We start from the raw sequence: 23,912 nt of genomic DNA on the forward strand, positions 1-23,912 counted from the left end.
GCTTCTTTGCCAATGTCTGTTTAACCCTACAAGTTCTGTTTGAGCTAGAAGTGATGCAGTGGGGTGTATGCAATTATGCTACAGCTGCTGACAGGTGTGAAAGTAAATGAGATGTTTCATCTCAATGCATACAACTCCTGTTTAAATGTTGAAGATAATAAATTCAACAACTTTAGCCAAGCTAAGACACGACTATCTCACATATTTCATTTCTGCAATGAATGACTCAGTAACTCTCTCAATCTCATTTGGCCTGTTATCCTGCAACAGATTAAACAGGTATGTTTACTGATTGGTTGTGTTTTACCATCAGTTTTGTTAACTTCTCTGAAAGCCTTATTTTTAATTGTTGATTTATTGATAATTTAATTGTTGATCTCATAAAATAATTGAGAACATTTCCATGGCTCTTGTTTCTCAAATTTGAGACTAAATTGAGACTGAAAAAATTGATAACATTTAAAATACTAAAGGTGACATTCAGAACTAAAGTCTTCTGAAACTGTTGATCTTTGAAATTGTTTCTCAGAGCTGCTTTGTCAGAAATAAAACTAAAGCAATATGAAAGAAACTCTAAAATACTGCTGTGCTCTAGAATTGCGAATTGTAAATTGTAAAGTTTGTTCATAGGTTTTATGAAATTTTTAAGCTCAGGTGATGACAGATATATTCTAAACACTAAATTACTTTTTTTGAAAATTAATTGCAAAACTATGAAACAGACTTGATTCAGAAGTTATTTTAAAATGTTTTTAAATTATAAAAAAGGATTTTTCTCTTTAAAATGGTTTTACATTGAGGTCAACTTGAAATAGATAAACTTGAAATAGATAAACATTTTAGGATGATCAAGAAATTTATAGATGCAATTAGGTAACATTGTGGAAAGTATTCTCAGATGTTTCAATAAAATACTATAAGACAAATTTTATACTGAAGCGATACAGGTTTATATTCATGTTAATGAGTATGATGTTGATACTGTCTCCAGGTTGCATTAGCTCATCACAAGGTGGAGATTTAATAATTATTAACATATTTTGGAATTCCTATTCATATGACTGACAGGAAACCTTCCCACTTCAGTAACTATTTTTGTCTTTTGGGGAATGAGGTAAAATCTTCCTAATCCTGGTGCTTAGGTGGTGAATTATTCTCTGACTCAAGAGAGAAAGTAAATAGTAGGTAACAGTTCAACAGGATATGTTTATCTACACAAGTGATTTGAGAGGCAGTGGACTGGCTTCTCCTGAGTGAAAGACATGATGCCAGATAACATGCTTCTTGCACATAAGCCATTTTAGGTCTAAATATAACTGCAATAGCATGGCCTGTGTAAAAATCCCCACGTATTTAACTGAGGAATGTGACTTACTAGCTTGTGTGCAATGCCAGGAAAGACAGAGTCAAGCTGGTGCTGTGCTGAGATTTAGCAGCTTATGTGCTTGCTAGCTCAGGCATCTCTGCAGTGCATTTGATTTCATACTGGGGATGTGTCCAGCTGTGAAAGCAACTGAGAAATAGATATTCTTTCTCCAGATATTTCTTTGTCTTTTCTGGGTAGGTAATATAAGCCTTTTAAGGTATTTGGGCTTCTACAGCCTGTGTTTTCATGCATTATCTAGCTTTAGAGTCTCAGACCATATTTTAATAAAAGAAGGAATGTTTAAAACGTTTAACAGAATAAAAAGGCGGTGCATAGATCTCTTCCCTATTGTTTTCTCATTATTTGTTAATAATGAAGTATAAAACCAATAAGATATCATAAAAGAAGAAACCACTCTGACTGAACTATCAATATGCTTGAGGGTGTTGAAGATACTTGGCTAAATCCTGTGTGTGCCAACAGAGTTTTAATCATGGAGTTATAGAATAGTTAGGCTTGGAAGGGACCTCTAGAGATAGTCTGGTTCCACCTTCCCTGCAGTGAGTAGGGACATCAGATATGCACCTTGTTCTAGGTCAGGGGCATGCTGGATCTGTGAGACCTGCTGCACCAGTGGTCTGAAGGTGTGTCATCAACCCTTATGGAGAATTTCCAAACATCTGCTGCTTTTACAAAAATCTTGAACAAAAGCTGTGAAGCCACTATTATTGTAGCTGTCCCCGTTCCCTTGTAGCCACAGTTCCTTCACCAAAAAAAAAAAAAAAAAAAAAAGGAAAATTGGCTTCCCACTTCCTTCTGCATATATTTTGAAGTATAAGGGAGTCATCACACAGAGGAGGAACCTTCCTGTTTCCTAGCTTCTCTTTCCATCTATTATTATTGCAACTTTTTTTGAAGTGCAGTCTTGGTCTGTGCACTGTACAAGATTAGTGATCTCTGGATTTGTTGCTAATGTTATGGTATTTCTCTGCTAGCCTCAGACTGCTCGTCTCCAAACATTGTACTGAAAATGAAGATACATGCATTTGTTATCCAAGTCCTGACTTCCAGAAATAGTAAACCTCTTCCCCCACTTATGAGACATAAATTTTCTATCTCTTCAGTGTATTTCAGCACCTGTAACAGTCATCTGTAGACAAATGGGGAAAAAATATGGTATTGGTGAAAAATGCATCATTTAGGTACTTGTGAAATCTAGAGTAGTTTGTTCAATCATTTTGTTATTAATATTAGCAATTGTTCAGCCTTTGTATAATTTTATGATCTCCATCTTTAGTTTGAAAGGACAGTAACATTACCCAGACACAGTCCAGACAGAGTATCAGACAAAGTCTAAAAATTACATTATCATTACTATTGATGGTATGAAGTTATGTCTTCTATCTGTGAAGAAGCCATGTCCAAGTTTGTATACTAAGAACATTAAAAGAGCCTTAATCATGTTTAGTATAAGTTAAGCTACTCTAGCATCACACTGACAATGCTCAGCATCACATAGAGAGGACTAATTGTTTATCATATTTACCAGTATCAGGTCCTCTTTATGATGTGAACAGCAAACCTAATGAAATATATGGGTGTGCTGATCTTCCTGAGCCCTCTCCAGAGCTAAGAATATGTTGTCCAGCACAGAGATGTTCAGAGAGTTCAGTATAATAAGCGTGGCCATTCATATGATGTTGTACCCCAGAAGTTGTGAATAACGGTTGCAGATTGTCTCTGCAGCAAAATTTGGAGCAAATATGTCTGGGCAGAATCTGAGAAATGTCAGAGAATCACTGAATCATTTAGGTTGGAAAGGATCTGAGGTGGTGTAGTTCAAGACTCTTCCCCCTCCTTAAAGTAGAACTATCTTTGGATACTTGTCTACATTTTTAGACCAATGTCTAAAGCCTTCTAATTCTATCCAGATGAAATCTGCAGGAGAAAAGAAAGACATCATGTCTAGGCATCTCAGATATACAAAGACATTACAAAAGAGAAAATGGCAGAAAACAACATTAGTGTTCAGCAACAAAGCTAATCATGCAGAAGTGGGTGCCTAAATTTAGTTAATGATTTTAAAGTACTTTACAGCCTAATAAACTTTGATTGCTCCAGTGGGAATTTCCTGTGAAGAGCAGAGTCAGTCCTGCAGCCAGTCTATTAGTTAAGCCATCTTTGTTCTTGTGAATAATGTTATTTGCATTTCTGCTATTCAGGGAGAGAATATGGGCTGTATGGAAATTGACTATATGAAAGGAGGTAATGTAAATATTTGTGCTCTTCCAGCAGTCTAAAGGACAGTCTATAATTAATCTGTAGTTACTTGAACAGGTAAATGTAACAAGTGTTTATATTAAAGTGGCAAAAAGTTTGCATTTAACTTGGCTAAAAATAGGGTTGTGAGAAATCCTGCTTTTAGACTTCTTCCATATATGAATACTGTCCACAGTAATTGTTCATTTTAAGACAGAAGTGAAACTATTGTTCTTATGTCATATTGTTGGTGGGGGAGCTTTGGTCAGTGTAAAAAAGAAAAAAGTATAATACTAAATTCTCTCTTTTTATTTCAAAACCAGATGAATTATGAAACCAGTATGTGAATATTTTTATCAAAGGACAAATATTAGTGGGTTTGGACAATATAAGAAATAATGAGTGTTTCTGTGAAAATAATTTAGAAAGTGAAATAACCCAAAGCCAAAAAAAAAAAAAAAAAACAAAAACAAACCTAACCCATTCGCATGTGAGAGTGCTGAGTAGAAAATACAAAATATCTGCACATAGGATTCAGGAAATATGTTTTCCCAAGGGCATTAGAAAAATATTGGTCAACTATAGTTCAGCTTGCCTGGTGGAATGCTCTTTTGCTGCTTCCTGCTGCCCACACTATTGTCTGCTCAGAGTTCTGGCACGTATCATCTCAGCTTTCCATTCCTGACATCACCTGATTGCACGATTCATTCAAGTGGGTCAAGCCTTGTAACTCCAAAATATGTAGCAGCAATCAAAAGAAACTGAACTCCAACCTACACAGCAAGTTTCTGCTTGGTAGCCCCATACAGCTGGCTCTGTTCAGGGCAGGTCAGCATTTCAGCAGTACAGACAGTCAGAACTGCTGTCAGGCAAGAAAGGATGTGGCCCCTTAATTTTTTATCCTGATGTTTGGGTTTTTCTTAGCTCCCCCACTTCCCAGAACCTTGCAGGGTTGTTGTTTCTTGAATGTATTATTTCCATGAAGTACTGGCAGTCCTGACATTGATAGGCAGTGAGTCAACACTTTTATAGAATTGATATATTTTATAGAATTGAAGCCAAACTAGTTTTGCAGATCCACAGTGTGCAGTATGTGATTTTCCATTCTGGATATAATAACTGCAATTTTAAATACTCCCCCACAAGCACTGATTGCAAGCTTTAGGAAATTCACAGTGAAGAATTTAATTAAGAATGAAGAAACTGCATCACTTCATTTAAAAAAGAGAAATTCACCCAAGATATTTTGTTCATTTTCAGGCTATAATAGCAATAACCATCTTTAGCTGAGGACATTTCCTGGGGCTTAATGGCCCATGGCTGTGCTTCTTCAGGTGATCATCATCATCTCCCAACAGTCATTAATCCCCTACAAATGCCCTGCACCTCAGTCATTAAATGTGCTTAAATGTGCTTCTTCTGAAAATGAAATAGTTCTATATTTAATGCATCTTCCAGGAATAGGGAGTGATCTTTCTGAGGTGAGGAATGAAAAAAAGTTTATTAATGTGTCAAAGAAGTACTAATTATGACAAGTGGATAAGTTCTGTTTCTGGAGATAGCATGACAAAGAATTTTTCCACAGTAAGAGCATGTTATATGTAAGTCACTGTTTTATGTACATCATGATTTACACTCATCTCAATTGCATAACAGCCAGATCAGAAATACAGATAGTTATTTGTAGTTAGATTTCTTCTGCAGAGTATCTCAGCATAGAAAAATCTCACCAAACATGCAGTCTGTGACTGCACTACTGCTTAAAAATACTTTCCTTTCCATAGCTGTAAAAATAGAGCTATACAGCTTTTCAAGGTGTTTGTGGTAATACAAGAAAATAAAAAGAAGTTAAATCTTTCATATCTCAAGTCTGAAACTCTTATAAAAATCTTTTGGTGAGCACTTTATGAGTCTTTTCTACAAATAGGACCACAAGTACAGCGCCAACAGCATCATCAGAGGTTTTAAACATAGTAGGCAACCTACCCCTGCTCAAGTGCAATTAAAGTCTTCAATGAATATAATTGCAATTCAGATAAATTGAATGAGAATTGAGGGATTTTAATTTAATTTTATTTGAATATTTATTTTATTATTTATTTTACTTACTCCTACATTGTGCTCTTTTCATCTTGAGCTACTTATTGTGCATAGTGTACACCTAAACTACACATAGCCTGAAGCCTGTGCCTGTCCCAAAAAGATTCTGAGAGGGATCAGAGCAGGCATAGCCTTCACTGAATGAAAAATTAGTACCTTTTGGGTATTATGGTAATTTTTTATTTATGTTGGACATTCTGATCCCATGTACTTCAGTGAGTTACTGTGTAGATAAAGACAGAAGTAGACCTTTGGGCCATGCATTATTAAATGTCAAATGTTAAATTATGCTAATGTTAAAATTAAAGCTCTCCTAGAAAGCACCTTTAGATTACAGATTGACCTGAAGAAATAATTATTACAACCTGACTCAAATATTTATTGTAAAAATTTTCTGTTTCTTTTAACAAGCAAAAAATTACATTATTAAAATACCTTTCATCATAAACAAATTGTTTTGTTTTACTCACAGAAAAAAAATCACTTACTTCAGTAACCCATAACAACTGCCTTAATTTTGCAATTTTCCAAGTTAGAGAAATTTTTCCTATGTGAAAGAAAAAGGTTTCTTTCAGAAAATTTTGGATAAAAATATCACATGCACATGTGTGCACACAAATTTTATCTTGGTCCATTGTGTGTTCTAGACAGAACTATCAACTAATTTAGACTTTAATCTGAAATCTTTCCTACTCATCCTAATGCTGTTTTCACCAAATAAATTTTGAAAAAAAAATATTAGATCTCTCAGTCAATTTGCCACATAAAAAAACTAAATTGCCAAGAGGTAAGGGCAAGATAAAGAGGACACTTATAAGTTGTTTTCAATCTATATCTAAACAGCTGGTTGAGGAATAAGTACTTATGTATTGTATTGTGTTATGTATTGCATTGCAATTAGAACACTTCTTTTGCTATAGATCCTGTTTAAGGTTATTCGTACCCTATCATGCAATTTACAGTGTCAGCATTCTTCTGATAATTTGACAAAATTCAACAGGAATGCCCACAATAAACAGTAGTAGAAAAAAGAAAGCATATTTTTCTAAAGTGAATTTATCAGTATACCTGGAATTCTTGGATTTTTTTCCTCAAGTTCTCTGTTTTCACCCATTCATTATGTTTTCAGATCAATAGAGCTAAAAAAATAACTCCAAAAAATCCCAAACCAACCTCATATAATGTTTCTCATTCTAAATTCTGTGTTGTAGGTCTTGTTTTCCCTCTGTGCTGCATTCTGGGCATTCCAAATTATGAAGCGGATCACTTCATTCAAAGATAAACACCACTGAAAGAGCAGATCTACCATCACCTTAAATATGGAAACAGCACTTCAGAATAACCTTCTAAGTTCCTTGGAATTAATCAACCATGAATCATGCTGAATTGCAATCAGTTCCCTTATGATACGAGAGATTTGTTATTTTTGTATGAAGGTTTGAAAGATTCCTAAGGGGGTATATTAATTTTTATTTGATTTTTTAAAAGAAATATTTAATTTCTTCCCAATTTAAATCAAATATTCATTCAGAGCATAGATTTTTACATTCATAGGATTACAAATTCTTCCAAACTATGTAAAACTAATTTAATTTTTGCAGTGATTTTGTTAGTAATAATATGTGAAAAGTATTTTTCACAAGAGGAATAATTAAAATCATATCTGATGTAACCTGGTATAAAGTGATTGACTGTCTTTTTATTGAGACTAAACATAAACATATGTGAATGTCATTTGTTTTGTAATGATTGAATTACACTAGAATTTCTATGTCATGCCCAATTCAGTATTCCTGACATACAGCTACATGAGGATGAGTAGTTGAGGCAAGAAAATGATTAAAAACAGCATGATAAAATAACTCAACCTAGTATGAGTTGAAACATCTTCAATAAAATTGGCTCATGCATGCATTGTATAATGCAGACGTGCAGCTTAGGCTGAGTTATTTACGGAATACACCTGCGCTGCCAACTTTAGGCAGTGATCAACCCAGGATCTACACGTGGGTATCCCACTGACACTCACGTGACAATATATTTGCAAGGCTGGGCCCTTAATTTCTGGTAATTTCCTGCTGGGTGATGTCAGGGGAGATGCATGTCTTGTCTTTCAGAAGCTGTTGGAAAGATGGTGTGTACTAAGATAGGAAAATTAAATACAAATGGTAAAGGGAGTCTCCAAACAGCAGGACTGGCAAAAATACTGGATCTAGGTTGTTTTTCTTTCCTCACACTCATCCAACTTTTTTTTTGGCTCCAAGCCTTTTAGAAGTGCTTAAAGTCAAGTAGCTAAAAAATGGAGTCTGTCTTAGATGCTTCAAACTAGTAATAATACCTGTATTTAAAAATTAGTTTAAGTTTGTGTTCTGTTTTTTTACCCATTTCATTTTCCTTTAAGATGTTACTGGCAGTCTAACAGACAGCTGAGATTTAGACAGCCTACTTTGAATTAACCCATATTTTCAGTCTCTAGCTGTAACAGATGCCACTGTCCATGGAATGCTATGTTACCAATAAATTTTCAGAAACACAGTAATGTTATTTATATAAAATTGTAGCACTTTCTATTGATAGTACCATCTTAATTGTAAGATAGAATCATCAAAATGCTTGGATTGCAAGGAACCTTAATGATAGGTTATTTAATATATAATTTTAAAAAATAACAAAATCTGATTCCAGAAGTACAAGAAAATTACCAACTTCTTATGTGGCTCTGTGAGTTAGTGCACCTATATTTTCCAAATTTGTAATGGTGACATGGTCAGTTTAATATAACAAAGAATCATATTGAAAGTCTGTTTCCTTATTGAAATAAATTCTTCAAAGAGACAGAAATGGGACAAAAATTTAACATTTTATGCATTCGAAAACTGGCAGTTTTGGAGGGGCAACAATGAAGAATTAAGTAAAATTAAATTAATTTTAAAGCTGTCCTAATTAATGTAATGTATTTACAAGAGGAAAGGAATGTGATTTCGAGGGCAAGTATAAAATGTGTCTGATGAGGACAACCTAGTCCTTAAAACAGAGGCCAGACAAATTACCACTTTTCCAAGGGTTTTTAGATTCCAGTTTCCTTCTTCCAGGGACTTGCATTGTGTATAGGTTGCATGAAAGCAAGGTGCAGGAGAGGAACAGCATTCTTCCATTGCATACTGATCAGAAGGGTCTGAGAACAGCTCCTTCAACTGGAGGCTTGAACAGACTCATCGTGGGTGTCCAGGACTCCTGTGCTTTACAATAACATCACCTGGGTATGTATAAGCAGTCCTTTGGCTACAGACTGGAAGCTAGGATTTGCCATTTTTGGAGAAGAGAGTTTAAGGGACAAGCTCTTAGAAGCACCTTTGCACCATTCTTTCAGTGGCTATGTGGTAGGTAACTATATCCCTGTCAACTTGTTTGTCACAAATTTTTAAAAATACAAAGTATGTAATTTTTTAGGCACCTAACACCACTACTGGATCTAGTTCATGCTGTCTTTATATCCACTGCAAAGAGTGAAATAATCATCCCAAGGGGTGGGAATCAGGAGTCAGGAGACCAGTTTGGAGACCAGTTGATCACTGAATTTAATTATGTGCAGTTAATATATATCATGCAGTTAATTCAATTAATTTAATGCAAACTGCAAACAATGCTCATTGCTACCATGATATTTTGATAAGCCAGCATTCTCCCCTCAGCTTTTTAATGTTCCATAACTTATTTCTTCATAATTTGACCACATTGTGTGGTTTGAACAATTGTATGGGATCAAGTGAAATAAGGTAAATTATGTGAGGACAGTAGTGTGAGAACAAAATATTGATGTAGAACTAATAGATATTGTGTAAGTAACTATCTTTCTTTTGGTAAACCACTCTTTCAGGTCTCTAGAAAGAAAAATATTCTAGACTAACAGCCTTGCTTCACATGTCCAAGCATGAAACTTGATAAATAATGTTTGTAATTTGCACTATTGCGTAAGACTTCCTTTTGGTCTTGTTTGTTTTTAAACTTCCCAGTGATACACCTTAGGAGAAGAATGTGGATAAACAGAACTTTTTTTCATCAAGACTGTTAAAAGCGATTCCCTGCTCCTCCCAGCTGTTGTAAAGTCACATCCCTACACATGGCCTTTCCTGGACTATGTACACAGCAATATCAAGTTACTGAAAACCCAGAAGTAAGCAGCTGAATCCTGTGTCACTTGAGACATGACCCTGCACCATTCAGGTCACCGAAAAACTTGCTGCTGACCTCAGGATCGGGGCAGAGCATTCCCTGTATGAAAACAAGAATTATGTAATATTTACTGCAATTCAAGCTTTGTTGAGGTGCACTGATTAACAGAGTTGCACAATTGCTTATTCCTGAGAATAGAATCGTATCCTTTCTGGTATAATAAAATCAGAGCACTTTGTTGGATAAATGCTGACAGTTAAAGCTGTAACCTATACTTACCAGATACAAAGGACTCAGGGCACTTTCTCTTGTCTTTATTGTCTTCAGTTTTCTCTCAGATTTGCAGGATTAAGGACATCATTACTCAAACCATAACCTAAAGGGGGTAATTGATCAGCTATTTTAAAGCTTTTTACAGCCAAAAGTCTGTGAGCTTTCAGGAATTTATGCAGTGTGATAAAAAACTACTAAACTGCATGGCACTAAAGGTAAGAGTTGCTTGGATTTTTCTTATTTGCTCTTTAATTTGTGACAAGAAAAACTAAGTCTTAGCAATGTAGTTCATCAAGAACAATAGCAACTCTCAGAGAATACTCAAAGCATTGCCTGTTATGTAAACTATGTTACCCTTACATGAAGTTTGTCTTAAAACTCTTGTTTCCTGAAATTGTGTGAATAAAGAAATATTTTTGCCTGCTGAAAACAAGACCTGTAGAAAGTTCAAAATCTAAAAGGCAAACAAGATTTTAATTAGTAATATTTTAAAACATTTCCCTTTTAAAACAGCCCAGTGATTACATGAGGCTTGACTCATGGTTTTTAAGCACGGGGTTGCTAATGCTGAATGGGAAAAAACTATTCTTGGTCTACCCTTTTTCCATAAAACCTCTGTTTCCGGCACAGGCATATACAGTGCCTATGAGGCAGAGTTCTGCTGGGTTTCCTGGTTCCCTGCTGGTGTGTGACCAGCAATTCAGTTTGGAATTCAAACAAAGCAGACCACAAGCCGGCTCTCTGAGGGGCCCTGACCCTCAATAACTCCCAGCACACACAGACCTCAACACTGTATGCCCTGCTGCCTTCTAGCCCCAGCAGATGGGGCAAAGCAAACAAGAGATGTACTCTGGACTTCCAGGATTTTCTCTTTCTGTAGAGAAAGCAAATGTTAAAATGCCACATTTGAAACATAAAGCAAAACTAAGATATCTCCCATGCTGGAGAAGCACTTCCATATTACTATCATGGCCAATGGAAAGCTTGGCTCCGTTCTTTGTCTTTTTTGCCCCACCTATGGAAAACAGCAGAAAAATGTGGAAACATTGAGTAAGAATGAACTGCTGAGTGTCCTTGTGTTTATGGTTTGGCACAGAAAAGTGATACAAAATGAATTCTCTCCACCCCACCCCTTGATATATTTTTACTGCTTCCTCCTTTATTCTTTCTCACCATTTTTCTCTTTCTCGCTGTAGTGTTTATTCATCTTTGTAAAATATCCTTGCCTTTCTTGCCTTAGGTTTGTTATGTGTGGAGGTACATAGCGGTGTATTCCATATCCGCAAATATTTTAATTTATTGTTTTTATTTTATTTTAATTTTTAAATTATTATTTTCTATTTGATGAGGCCAATACTTACCTAAAGGTGCCTCCTTTCTTCACTGCTCCTATCAGTCAACAGGCTGATATAGTCTATTATTTAAAAAGCCCCAGTACACTACTCATACATTGTTACTGTTATATTTATTTCACTTTTATTTGCCTAGTTTCCTCTAATGATTCATTTTCTATTTGCATTCCAGTAACATGGCTCTGTCCTTTTCCCAGTTTCTACTCACTCTTCTGCTTCCTTGTTATTAATTCCTTGTAGTTACTTTTTGTCCCTTCAGCACTATGCTTTAGCTGCCACTCTCTTTGCTCCAGGATGTACCACTACAGTTTTTATGGATCATTTTCTAACCTGCTGATTTTAATGTGGCAGAGACAGACAGCCCAGTAATAGCAATGTTTGATTAAAAGGAGATTAAATTAATAAAGAAAATCATGGAATATTTTAAACACTATGGAATTTGTGTTGTTTTCTGCTACTTACATTTTTTCCACAAACCTTGAATGCAAGTACTTATCAGCACATAAATTACAGGAAAAAAATACGGTAAGATAATTGAACTACAGTTTTTTAGATCAGAGAATAGCTTATTAACTTACTGAGTGTGATCATGTCTTTTGCTGCTGTCTGTCTGCATTGAGGTCATGAGCCTGTTATTTGAAGATAATGGCATTACTCTTTTGCCTCACGTAGCAGCATTTGTGATTTCAGATCTAACAGCGCTTTACCTTCTCTCTGCTCATGACTCATGGCTGACTCACTACCTTTAATCATTCTGAAAGCAAAGATTTTATTTTTGCTCTTCTTTTAATCACAGTGAAAAAAAAATACTTTGAGGGAAGGTAAAATATTATATACTGCAGCAGTGTAGGTATGTACCAATGTACTTATTTTTGTAAAACCTCAAGTATTCCCAGTTTTCTATCCATGACCATAAACTAGATTTCACAGTGATGTCTAACAGAGGAAAGCCTGATGATCAGGGATTGGTGGAAGAAATTAAAGGCAATTAAAGGCAAGTTTCTGAGATTCTGAGAACAAAGTCTGTCATTGAAGGTCAGATCACCTTAGGTTTTATTTAATATATTAATTAGTTTATCTGAAATATAGCTGTAACAGAAAAGTAATATCTTCATGATTTCATGGCCAATAATAAGATATATACTTGAATACACTTTTTTCTTTGCTAACAATATTCTGGTTATTCATGAGAAAATCTGAGTGTCTCATGCCTATAGTTTATTATGGTTAATTATGCCTCATAATTGGACTGTAGTATGTGTGTAAATGGCCTTATTAATGAAGAATAATTATCAATGATTTGTGCTATAGGAGAAGAATTATTCTTCAGTATTATTTTTCTCAGGTTTTTTCCTTGCAAGAAAGCCCAGTGATAGTGTTGGGATTTAGCTAACATTGTCCTGGGTATTATAGGATCATGAAAATTTGCTGTATTCTTCTAATGGCTTCCTCCTTGCACCTCTTTATGGAAACCTGTGGTATTTTTCCTGAGGAATTAACCTGCTCTTGTGATGCTACATGCAAAATAACTCATCTCTGAGTATGGCTGAGAGAGATCTGAGCATTGGCAGAGACAGGCATTGTACCGTGTCAAGCAGCCTAATCAAGGTGAGGTGACAAGTCTCCTTTGCTCAGCATTCCAGGCAGGGAAGCATAGATGGACTTGAGCAGCAAAACTTGCAGAGCAAGAAAGGAGCACAGGTTCTTGCAGTCTCTGCTGGGGTGGCCAGGGGGGTGTGCCCTGCTACAGGGAGAGTTACAAGCCTGTCACAATTACAAGCCTGTCCAGAACAGAAGTGAACAGCTCAAAGTCACTGTCATTCAAGATAGAAATTTAATAAGAACAGCTGTGACAGAGGAGATGGTCCACAAAGTGTTCCTGTGGCCTGTTTTTGGTGATGGCTGTTTATGATGCCTTCTTTGGGCTTTTCTGGTTTAGGAATTGCTCTGTTACACTGTGCCCTGGATAAGTGCAAAGCAGCTGGGTCTTCTTCTATATCAGGGATTTTTCCAACAATATTTGAATAAAGAGGATTAAATGGTATGCTGCTGCATTTGAAAACTTGACATATATTCACAATACAAGTCTTTATGGTCCTATCAGATTCTATTACACTTGCATGCAAGATAATAAAATTAAGCAAGATAGACCACTAGACCCTGTAGCTGTGATAAATACATCCACTAAAGAGGGTAATTTAGCACATTTACTGTAATTTTCTCTTCTAGAATGATGCATATACAGGGTTGTATTCAATGATTGTGAATCACCGTCAGAAACCACTTTTGCTTAGTGGATGCTGAAGTCCATTATTTTAAAAAATTTCTTCCTTTTGAATTTTCAGAATAAACAAAAGTTCAGATAATATTTCCTCTAGACAGTATTTCACAAACAATAGAGTTATAGGCAGTGTAACACAGAGTAGTAGCTGTGAAGTTAATATTTGTGTGTTGAAGAAGTTATCAGAGATGTCTTCTCGTAAGATTTTAGAGGGAAACAGTAGTGATGAGTGATAAGTGTTAAAAAGGATTATAAAATATTAATATATGATCAATATATGTAAAAGCAATTCAGCTTTTTTGTTCAGTTGCACAGTATGGGCTCAGTGAAATTTGCCAAATATGTGCACTGGGATGTTTTTGTTTTTTCTGGAAGATTTTCTGGAACTTATGGAAAATGTAGTTATGTAGTCCAAATATACTCTGTGGAAAATATTCAACTCTAAGGTCCATTTTCCTGTTGAGGAGATCTCAGGGAAACAGAATTAATAGTGCCTGAGTCCTTGAGCTCGTCTGGTTAGCAGATATGCATTTGGTTTCTAAGATGTAGAGATTTATGTCTGAATTCTGACAGAATGGGATATGTAGATGAAGATTTGTGTTTCCAGAAGGTAACTGATCTCTAGTAACTGCAGTAATTTCTGGGTACCTGCAGTCATAACCTCCATGTTTTTACTGACTACATATTCAGCAGACAGTAATGTTAAAAAGGTGCAAAATAATACTACATGGCTTTGTTTTTACATTTGGTTCACCTAGGAAACAGCTTCTTGGGAGAAGTGAGCTAAAATTGCTTTGAAAAATATTTTCCTTTCATGCTTTTTGTTTCTTATTTGTATGTCTGGAGATGATATGTTATTTTTTTTTTTTTTTAACAATGCATTAAAAGGCCTGCTAAAATTTTCAGCATTTCATGGATGTGATCATTGTGAACTTAACATTATTTTCTTTATCTCTCTAGCAAGTATGGAATCTCAGACTCACAGAATATGCTGAACTGGAAGAGATCCACAGGGATCATCAGAGCCAGCTCCTGGCCCTGCAAAGTCACACCATTTGCCTAAGGGTATTGTCCAAATGCTTCTGAAACTCTGTCAGGCTGGTGTTGGGACTGCTTCTCTGGGGAGCCTGTTCCAGTGGCCAGCCACCCTCTGGGTGAAGAATCTTTTTCTTATATTCAAACTAAACCTTCCCTGACAAAGCTTCAGGCCATTCCCTTGGGTTCTGACACTGCTCACCACAGAGGAGAGCTCAGTGCCTGCCCCTTGTCTTCCCCTCACAGGAAGCTGTAACTGCAGTGAGGTCTCTCCTGTCTCCTCTTCTCCAGTCTGAACAGAGCAAGTGACCTCAGCCCCTCCTCATGCAGCTTCCCCTCAAGGCACTTCACCATTATAGGCTAGGTAAAATCCTGTATTCCAGGTGTTTGTGAAAATCTGATTATTAAAATCCTGTTAATGATTATCTGTGCTATGGCAATTGCTATTGGAGAATGCTGATTTTGGCTTTGCTTCACCTGGATTCTTTGAAAGGTCTCAGTGCCTTTCTTATACCTCCTACAGGGAAGGCACAATGGGGAAAGCCAGCTAGGCTGAGGGCCGTCTAACTATCTCCTATGGATGCAATACCTGTGGAAGATTGTTTTAAAGAGTCAAGAGGGATGCTGTACAGTTTAAGCCTGGTTTCTGTCTTCCCATTTTACAGAATCTCTGGAGGTGGTCACTCAAGTAAACTGCTTAGACACTGTGTGAGTACCTGGAGCCTATTTTTCTCTAATGAACTGAGTCTAACATGAAGAGAGTATCACAGATAAATTTCCTGCTGTCAGTAGCATTCAGAGAAGATTAATAAGAGAGGGAAGAATAACTCCTCCTCACAAGAAACAGCAGGTAAAAAGCAAATGGAAAAGACACTTGCTGTGTTCCCTAAGAGCTAATTTTAAATTGCATGTACTCAGGTTATGTCATTTCTGGTTGGAAGAAACCTTGCAAACTGTAGTGTGTGCTCATATGTGGTGGTCTCCAGCATGCCTCAATGTGAACCTCAATGGGAACCTTATGGAGGTTCCCATATCCCTCATCAAAGCTGTCTTGGAATAAAAAAAATATGAAAATGGGTAGATGAGAGAGAAGCAGTTGCTTGGTCTTATTCCTACAGTGTTTTACTAAAAAGAGCCTGATCTTTGGCAGACATAAATTGAGTAGCTGTGCTGACCTTTGTGTTTGGTTGTTTTTTCTTTTTGTCTCATTGAATTCCCTCACATCCTAAGGTCATTAAACTGTGGCTCAGCCAAATTGTTTTAAAACATGGTTTAAAAGGTAACTGCAGTAGCATATTGTAAATTTTGGAGCTTCAGGCATATTTTTTTTACAAAGATATTTGCATTCTAACACAGAGGTTAGAGGTTTTTTACAAAGATATTTGCATTCTACACTGTAGCCACAGACTTCTCTTTAGCAGAACTGTTCAGGTGTCTGTGTCTTTGAATTAATGCACAAGGCAGGGGTTCTAGACAAAGGAAGACTTCCTACATAAACAGTGGGGATCTAGGCTGGAAAGGCCATCCTGCAACAAATTATTCAATTCTTCTCTTTCATCCTTAAGCTATTTGCTTGTAAATAGATTGGAAAGCTTTTGAGCATATTTGTTGCTCAAAATAACTTCAAACTGGAACAAGGTTCACAAGCAAGTCGTGTGGAGCCACCAATAGGGGAACTGTTTGCACTGACATCTTGTGGTACAGTTTAGTTTGGGGATGGGTTGTGATGCAAGGGCAAACTTGACAAACTTTCAGTAGTGAAAATACTTTATTATTTGTTCAAAATTACATTCACCATACAAGCTTGCAGAGATTTATAGAAAAAGCTACAAGGTTTTTTGAATATGGAAAGCCTCCCATTCCCCGGTGTGTTCCCAAGAATTAGGGGCTACATGGGTTTTATTTATTTAAAAATAAATAATTTGCTTTAATTTTTAAAGTAACTAGTTTTCCAAGGCAAGAGGGCTAGTAGACCCATTTCAACATCATATAGTAGAGGTATAGAGTTTACCTCCACTTTCAAGCAGTCTAAAAAAGAAATTGTTCAGAAAAATGAAATATTCCAATATTCATACAGAAAGCATGTGGATTTTTTTCCCAAAGATTTATGGGTTAGATAAAAGAACAAGGTATTTTCTTGGTCAGTAAAAAGGCTTAGATTTCTATAGTATGGACAAATACCTCTGAAATCATTTTACTTATAAGCTTTACTTATCCATTTCAAGCAGTGCTGTCATGTTTTGACATGTCATTCCAAAAGCAGTAGTAAAGCTTCACAGCAGACTTACTCCAGATGGGATTCGAACTAACAGGAAAAATGAGCATTTGTAAAACACAGCACAGTAATGTTCAAAGTGGGCTAAAGAAAAGATAGGTCATTTTTTTGAAGTTGAATGGGCAGAGAGGAAAAAACCTAACAGGAAACTTCTTATTAGCCCATACACCCAGTAGGTTCAGTGTTACTTTCATGTTTAGTGAAACTATTAGATATTTTTGATCTAATGGTGAGGGTTTAAAGAATGAAAAGACATGCACTCTATGGCTGGCAGCTGCTCACTTCTATGTCTAGCTTAATGAGTTGTGCTCTCATGCTGGGATTTTAAGCAGTCCAGCGAGTGAGGCTTCCCTGCTGTTTCTCTTTGACTGCATTACGCAACCAGCTTGCTTTTATATTTTGATAGTGACATCTATTGGAGCTTTGAAGAATAATATTTGGGAAAAATATCCTAATGTATATTAGTAAAAGCAAAATTGTTGCACAATAAAATTTTCAGTTCAAACAAAAGCATATATATATCTGTCATCAAAACATACACAAGAATGAAAATACCGATGCAAAAAAAAAATAAAAAAATAGCAGCAGTTCAAATCAGATTCAGGAAGAAAAATGTGCCTTTCTCTTTTTTGATGATGGGTGAACTAAGTAACTTCCCCAGCTGTCTGTAGTTTATTTAGAACAAACCCATCAACCAAAGCTGTAACCTCAAAGTAAAACAAATACAATATTTGATTGAATTCTTTATAGATATTCGCAAGACTTTGACAAGTATTAACAGAACCCAATCTAACAGAGTGGGTACAGTAGCAGTCAGCCAGTCAGCAAAGACCTGACAAGCCTTCGTCACGAGCAATGATGTCTGATGTCTCTGCTGTCAAAGGGACACAGCCATCCAGAGTATTTGGAATGAAATTATCTCTGCTTTGAATAAGCAAGCCATCTTCATGGATTAAACTGAGAATATGGCTTGTGTCTGTTTAGAGTTTACAAGGGTCCTAGACTTTTCCAGAAGTGTAAGATTGATAAAAAATTAGTAAGTGTGTCCAGTGGATTTACATTGCACTAAATTACCTAATGTATTTACATTTTTTTCAAATAATGTATGCACTGTGAAACAGCTCTAGCAGTCAGTCCCTGGTGTCAAGAGTAGGCGGTATTGAGTAATGCTACCTCGCAAAATCTCTAAGAGAAATTAGGAGATACGAAATGTGCAAGGAGAGTGTGCTGTGGCAAGTCCTCAGGACTTCTTCAGGACTTTTCCTTTCTCTTTGTTCTTTATTCTCCTGCGAACTTTCAGAGTTCCTCAATGAACACTGGAGAAATGCAAATTTATCTCAAGCCACCTCTCTGCATCCCCACCTGGGTCATGATGAATATCTTCATATGAAAGTTTCATTTTAATTTGCTAGAAGCTGTGACTTTGGGGCTTTTTCCTGGCTTCTTTTCTACAAAAATATGATCAAGAATTCCCTGTAAAAGAACCAGGAGGTTTCCTCCTTGCCTCAGATTATAGATTTTGCTAGGGTTTTATCTTGGTTTGGGTTTTTTTGCCTATGATTTGATTTCAGTTAATTCTGATTTTTAAAGGAAATATTTTTTCTAAAGAAACCAAAGGTTTAAAAGGGATTGTACTTCCTGATATTGTTTCATGTATCTTAAAATTTGGTTTTGCTTTTCTTTATTCTGGTATGTCTTCCCCAGTAGCAACATGGCTATATCCTATTCACTCCATTATGATAGTAAACCCAAACATCAGCCAGGTAACGAGTCAGACAGGGAACTTACTATGAAATGAAAAGGTGAAGTATGATCTTAGACTAGCAAATGTAATTGACTCAAACAATCTCGGTGCAAAAGTACTTGACAAAGCCTCAAATTACTTTACTGTTTTCTGAACGGCTTGTTTTGCAGATTTCTATGCCTAAACCCCAGAATATACCACATAAAATAATTTATAATGCAGTTATTGTTTTCATATAAATCACATATCCATTTCTTCTGCTGCTGAGTGAGAAATGTTCAGTTTTTACCGTTGGTGGTATGTTCTCCATTCTTATTCAGCCTTTACAGAGCCTGCAGGAGAAAAGAAATGTTAATGATGTTGTAAAGACACTTTTTATAATGAAAATATATCCAAATTAATCACCACTTTCATTTATTCAGGGGGAATTCTGTCATACTCTTTGGTAATTTCAGATTGTCTGTAAAAGAATAAAATAGGAAGTAATTAAGTAGTTTAGTTAGCATATTGTGACTTTTCTGTGCAAATATCGCTACCTAAAAATAATCCTGGTTTGGTACTGTGTCCGTTTCACTTTTGTGGACAATTTTCATGACGTAGTTCAGGTGAGCAAACACTGCAGAGTCACTTCTCTCTGCTTTCAAGATGATTGGTTGCACAAATGAATACAAGGAGTAAATACTAGAAGCAAAAAGTTTAATTTTCTAAGCTTGAAGATAAATATGCAGGGAGGAATTTATTTAATTTAAACTAGTAAAACTCACTAATATCTCTTCTGGGTACTTAGCAGGTGAGATCACAAGAAACAGAGGGATAGGGATATTATAAGGGAATTTTATATATGTATCTATATCTGTTTTCTGGTATGGCCAGGAGCTTCTAATATACCTGACTATTCTCAGCCAGACTGAAAAGGTCTTTAGACCTCTGCTCTTCTATCATGCAATTGGGTCCATTAAGCTCAGAAAGGCTCCAGCCCGATTTGCACAGTGCTGTGCTGATAAGCTCCTTGGAACATTGTGCACTGAGAGCACAGAACAGAGACATCCTGGCTGAGCCTGTCCTGTCTTATTAAAATCCACCTTCATCTCAGCTGTGACAGAGCACAGCTCTGTGCAGAGCCACCTGGATGCCTGGTCCATGACTTTCTCCACTGTTCAGCCTATAGGGGTAGCGTGCTAGTTCAGGTGCATCACTACATCCATGGTGATGCAAGCTAATAGAAAGGCACTGCTTTGAAGAAATGACCCCTCCCAATGGCAACTAAAGGGCTTTTACAAAGATAAAACAAATTATTATTAATATAAACAGAATGAAGAACATAAATATGCAGGGAAAGGTCTAAACCTAACTAAATGAATAGTTGTGTTAAAAATATACTAGGAGTAAATCTGAAAGAATTGGAAAAAAGAATTCATCAGCAAAGAAAACTTTGCCTAGGAAGCTTTACGCTCATAAAGATCAATTGAGAGCTCCAAAACATTGAGCTCAGAAGCTGTAAAAGGAATGGAAAAATAAATTCTAAAAGTATGTCTACATATCCAAATATGTTTCAGTTTTAAATTAGGAGGAAGACATAGAACATGAAAGCAAAATGAGGACAATTCATGAGTTTGAATATATAAAAAGGAAATTACTCTTGGAAACAAAACTAGGTAAGCTTAATTAGTTCAGCTTTGGGCACACATTGTTTAGTGTTCCAAAATAATGAAATAATAAGGATGCTTTCATCCCTGGAGAACAACAGAAACTGCACTTCTATTAGATAAAAAGAGAAAATAATTAAAGCAATTTGATGCTCATTATTCTGACCTTAGTAGTATTCAAAAGTGTTTAAGAAGTGAAGAAAATTTTAAAGTGCTCAGGTAAATAGGAAAAACAGTAAAATGATTAACAAAAGCAAGGTCATTTCAGGTTTAATTGCTGCCATTTCTCCATTGGGTGATTTTTTTTCATAAGAACATTATATTATATTATATTATATTATATTGCATTATATTGCATTATATTGCATTATATTGCATTATATTGCATTATATTATATTGCATTACATTACATTACATTACAATATATTGCATTACATTACATTACATTATATTATATTATTTTATAGTATAGTATATTGTATTATATTATTATTTATCATTACTTTAACAATTATTGCATCATTTGAGAGAGATTGTGATAAATGCACTAATAATAAAAGATGTAAGGAAACAGTAAGAAAGATGACTAAATACAATAGGTCTTTTCACCTTCAAGAAAAGGAATATGATTGTTTTTTATAGAATCAAAAGTATAAAGGGATGCTCCTTCCTTTATATTGAAAAAAATTTGGTAACATCAAATAAAGTTATAGGGCATTAGGTTCAAAACAAAATTAAGTTCACCCACAACATAATTAAAGTGCTAACTTTACAGCTGTAGAATATTATTAATGCAAAAAATGCTTTTGGAGTTCAAAACTACTTTAATTTATGGAATAATTTAAAAAAAATCTTTCATTAGCTATTCAATACAAAAATCGTATACTTTTCCTAAGCAATTAGGTGAAAGGGAAATTCTGGTCTCGTTCAGTTCACCTGTTCTAATTTTCTTGGATGAAGCTGATAAAAAACACCATGGGAGTTAATATTAGACTCTTAGAGGCTCGATCTTGGGGTTATTATTATTTAACTTTTCTCTAATTACTTTGGCACAGAATGTTTGAGTGAAGAAATGAAAATTAGCTGATTAAGCTGAAAGACATTGGGACAGACATATCTGGATATAGTATAATCTTAAATAAATAGAATAACAGAAATTTAATGAACTACAGTAATGTGAACAGCAATGCCATTCACTGAAAGGCTAATGACAAAAACCTGCTGCTAACTCAAAGGACAAGTGACTAAGTGTAATTGAGAAGGAGTAGCTGGGTTTGCTAGTCAATTCCAGGGGTCTCTAAAGGATTGAGAAAGGAGGTGGTGTGCAGTGAGAAGTTCCTTGTTCGGGGGAAAGGCTTAACGCTGTTTTTGCAAGACGCTGATGAGATCCTCTCCATATTACCACAATATTAGATACAGTTCCAGTCACCTATGTGCAGAAACAGGCGAAAAAGGCTATTTGAAGACAGTAAAAGGAGTCATCTTTATAAGAAATAACCCAAAAGCTTAGAGGTATTAATATTGTTTCCCCCAGGCTGTCTCTAGATTGCATGGTAGCTGGAATTAACAGGGAATTCCTCTTGTTCAGATTGAGGACACAATACTGTTTTCAGATGGCATAATCATCTGCCATAGTGAGGGAAGGATGGAAAGTTCTTGGTGTGTGCCAGCAGGTAGTCAAAACACAACTGGGGTGCACACCAGAACCTGAGAGAATAAAGGTCAATTTGCCTCTAACCTTTGAGTCCTCAGGGATTAAACATTAAAAAACAGAAGCTGGTAAACTAATTGGCAAGGAAGCCTTAAGATACAATGGGAAAAGTAATCATCAATACATATAGAATAAAAATTTGAAAGTAGATGTTTTGCAATTGCTTCCTAACACAGCTGGTAGGAGTATCAGTAGTAGACTGTAGTATCAGACTTTCTTGCCCTTCCTGTCCTAAACAGAGTAATACATGTGTTTTTATTGTATAAAGTTGTCACTAGAGGACACAAGGAAAAACAGCACACCACAGCTCTGGTCACGATGAAGAGACTAATTTATTTCTTCTGACTCCAATAATTTATAGTTCTCAAAAGGTGCCAGTGGATTGGAAGGTGAACGTGCCACCTCTCCAACGACACTGGACAAACTACCAGTCTATCAAATTTCTCCGCCTCTATGAAAGAATGCAAAACAATTGGTTGTTTACAGAAAGTTGTGTGAGAAAGCTCTCTACAAGAATGTAAATTCAGAAGGCTTTAGAAAATCCTAAGAAATCAGGGTGACATAAAGTGAGAGAAAGAAGTGAAGCAAATGCTTCTTTTCTTGCCCTCTCTTGCAGACAGAAAAGCAGAATTACTCATCTAAGTAAAAACTCACCAAGACTGGGTGTCATTAAGTGCAGACATCTTGAAGGCCCAACCATGTGGGTGGGTGACTTGATGTAGTGAGGGAGACTGCTAGAGGAGACAAAAAAAAAAAACCAAAAGTAGTGGGGAATAAGGATTTCGGCTTTTGAATGTCTTCCACCTTCTATAGTAACTGAATCACAGATGAATCGCAGAATATTCTGAGTTAGAAGCGACCCACAAGGATCATGGAGTCCAGCTCTTGAATATGAATAGCCCCTACAGGGATTGAACCCACAATTTTGGCATTTGCTATTAAGTAGTATTTCCATGTATTTGTTATTGTATTTGAAGCATTACAGAGATTTGCATAGGAAATATTATTGCTAAATTAGACTTTTTAATGTCATCACTTGTAAATTTGTATACAAGCTTAGACCTTGATATTTAACAGCAGATGTGATCAAGATAAAATATTTTGCAGATGTAATTTGGTGCTTGCAGCAAGGAGATGTGACTGACAGATGATGCACTCATATTTAGAGTGTGGTTCCATCATCCTGACACCTAGCATGCTCTTCATTCACAACAGGTTTGATATCCAGTAAGTTTATATTTAAATGAGGTTTCATCTTTACTAATCAGAATTTGTGGTATTTTAACAGGTTTTGTTCCACTTATATCACAGAGTGTGCCCTTTATTTGTGTGGAGCAATGTTTCTTGATACAGTGTATTTTTATATATCCTCTGACTTGATTGATATTGATAACTTACTGTAATTCTTTCACAAACTTATCAAACTATGTTTTCTAAACTTAAATCAGAGAAACAGAGCGCTTGCTTACCAGTATGAGTCTTTTTTTTATTTTATATTTTTACACTGCAGTCTATCCTAGATGAATTATTTTGTTTTCTGGGAATCTTAAATAGTACTTTGATATGTCCTGTAGCTGTTCTACTTTTTGTTTAAATATTTTAGGATAACATTATTTATCAAAATCAGAGTTCTTGTCCTTTATTTAGGAAAGGCACCAATAAAATATTTCATTAAAGAAGGAATAGAAATTTATTT

General features: G+C 35.7%; 1 protein-coding gene and 1 long non-coding RNA gene across 3 annotated transcripts in view; both read left to right on the plus strand.

Annotated features, from left to right (window-relative positions):
- AGMO (alkylglycerol monooxygenase) overlaps positions 1 to 7,647 on the plus strand; it is a 190,225-nt gene extending 182,578 nt beyond the window's left edge. For both annotated transcript variants that reach the window (XM_068209875.1, XM_068209866.1), the window contains one exon: positions 6,937 to 7,647. In XM_068209875.1, the coding sequence (XP_068065976.1) occupies positions 6,937 to 7,017 (81 nt within the window). In that variant the 3' untranslated portion in view covers positions 7,018 to 7,647. The remainder of the gene's footprint in view (positions 1 to 6,936) is intronic.
- Positions 7,648 to 12,045: 4,398 nt separating this feature from the next.
- On the plus strand, positions 12,046 to 23,446 carry LOC137485397 (uncharacterized). Its single transcript, XR_011005303.1, has 4 exons — positions 12,046 to 13,131; positions 14,765 to 14,869; positions 15,505 to 15,689; positions 23,324 to 23,446. It is a non-coding gene; the product is annotated as an uncharacterized lncRNA (long non-coding RNA).
- The last annotated feature ends 466 nt before the right edge of the window (positions 23,447 to 23,912 follow it).

Source organism: Anomalospiza imberbis, chromosome 1, assembly GCF_031753505.1.
Source record: "Anomalospiza imberbis isolate Cuckoo-Finch-1a 21T00152 chromosome 1, ASM3175350v1, whole genome shotgun sequence".
NCBI lineage: Eukaryota > Metazoa > Chordata > Aves > Passeriformes > Viduidae > Anomalospiza > Anomalospiza imberbis.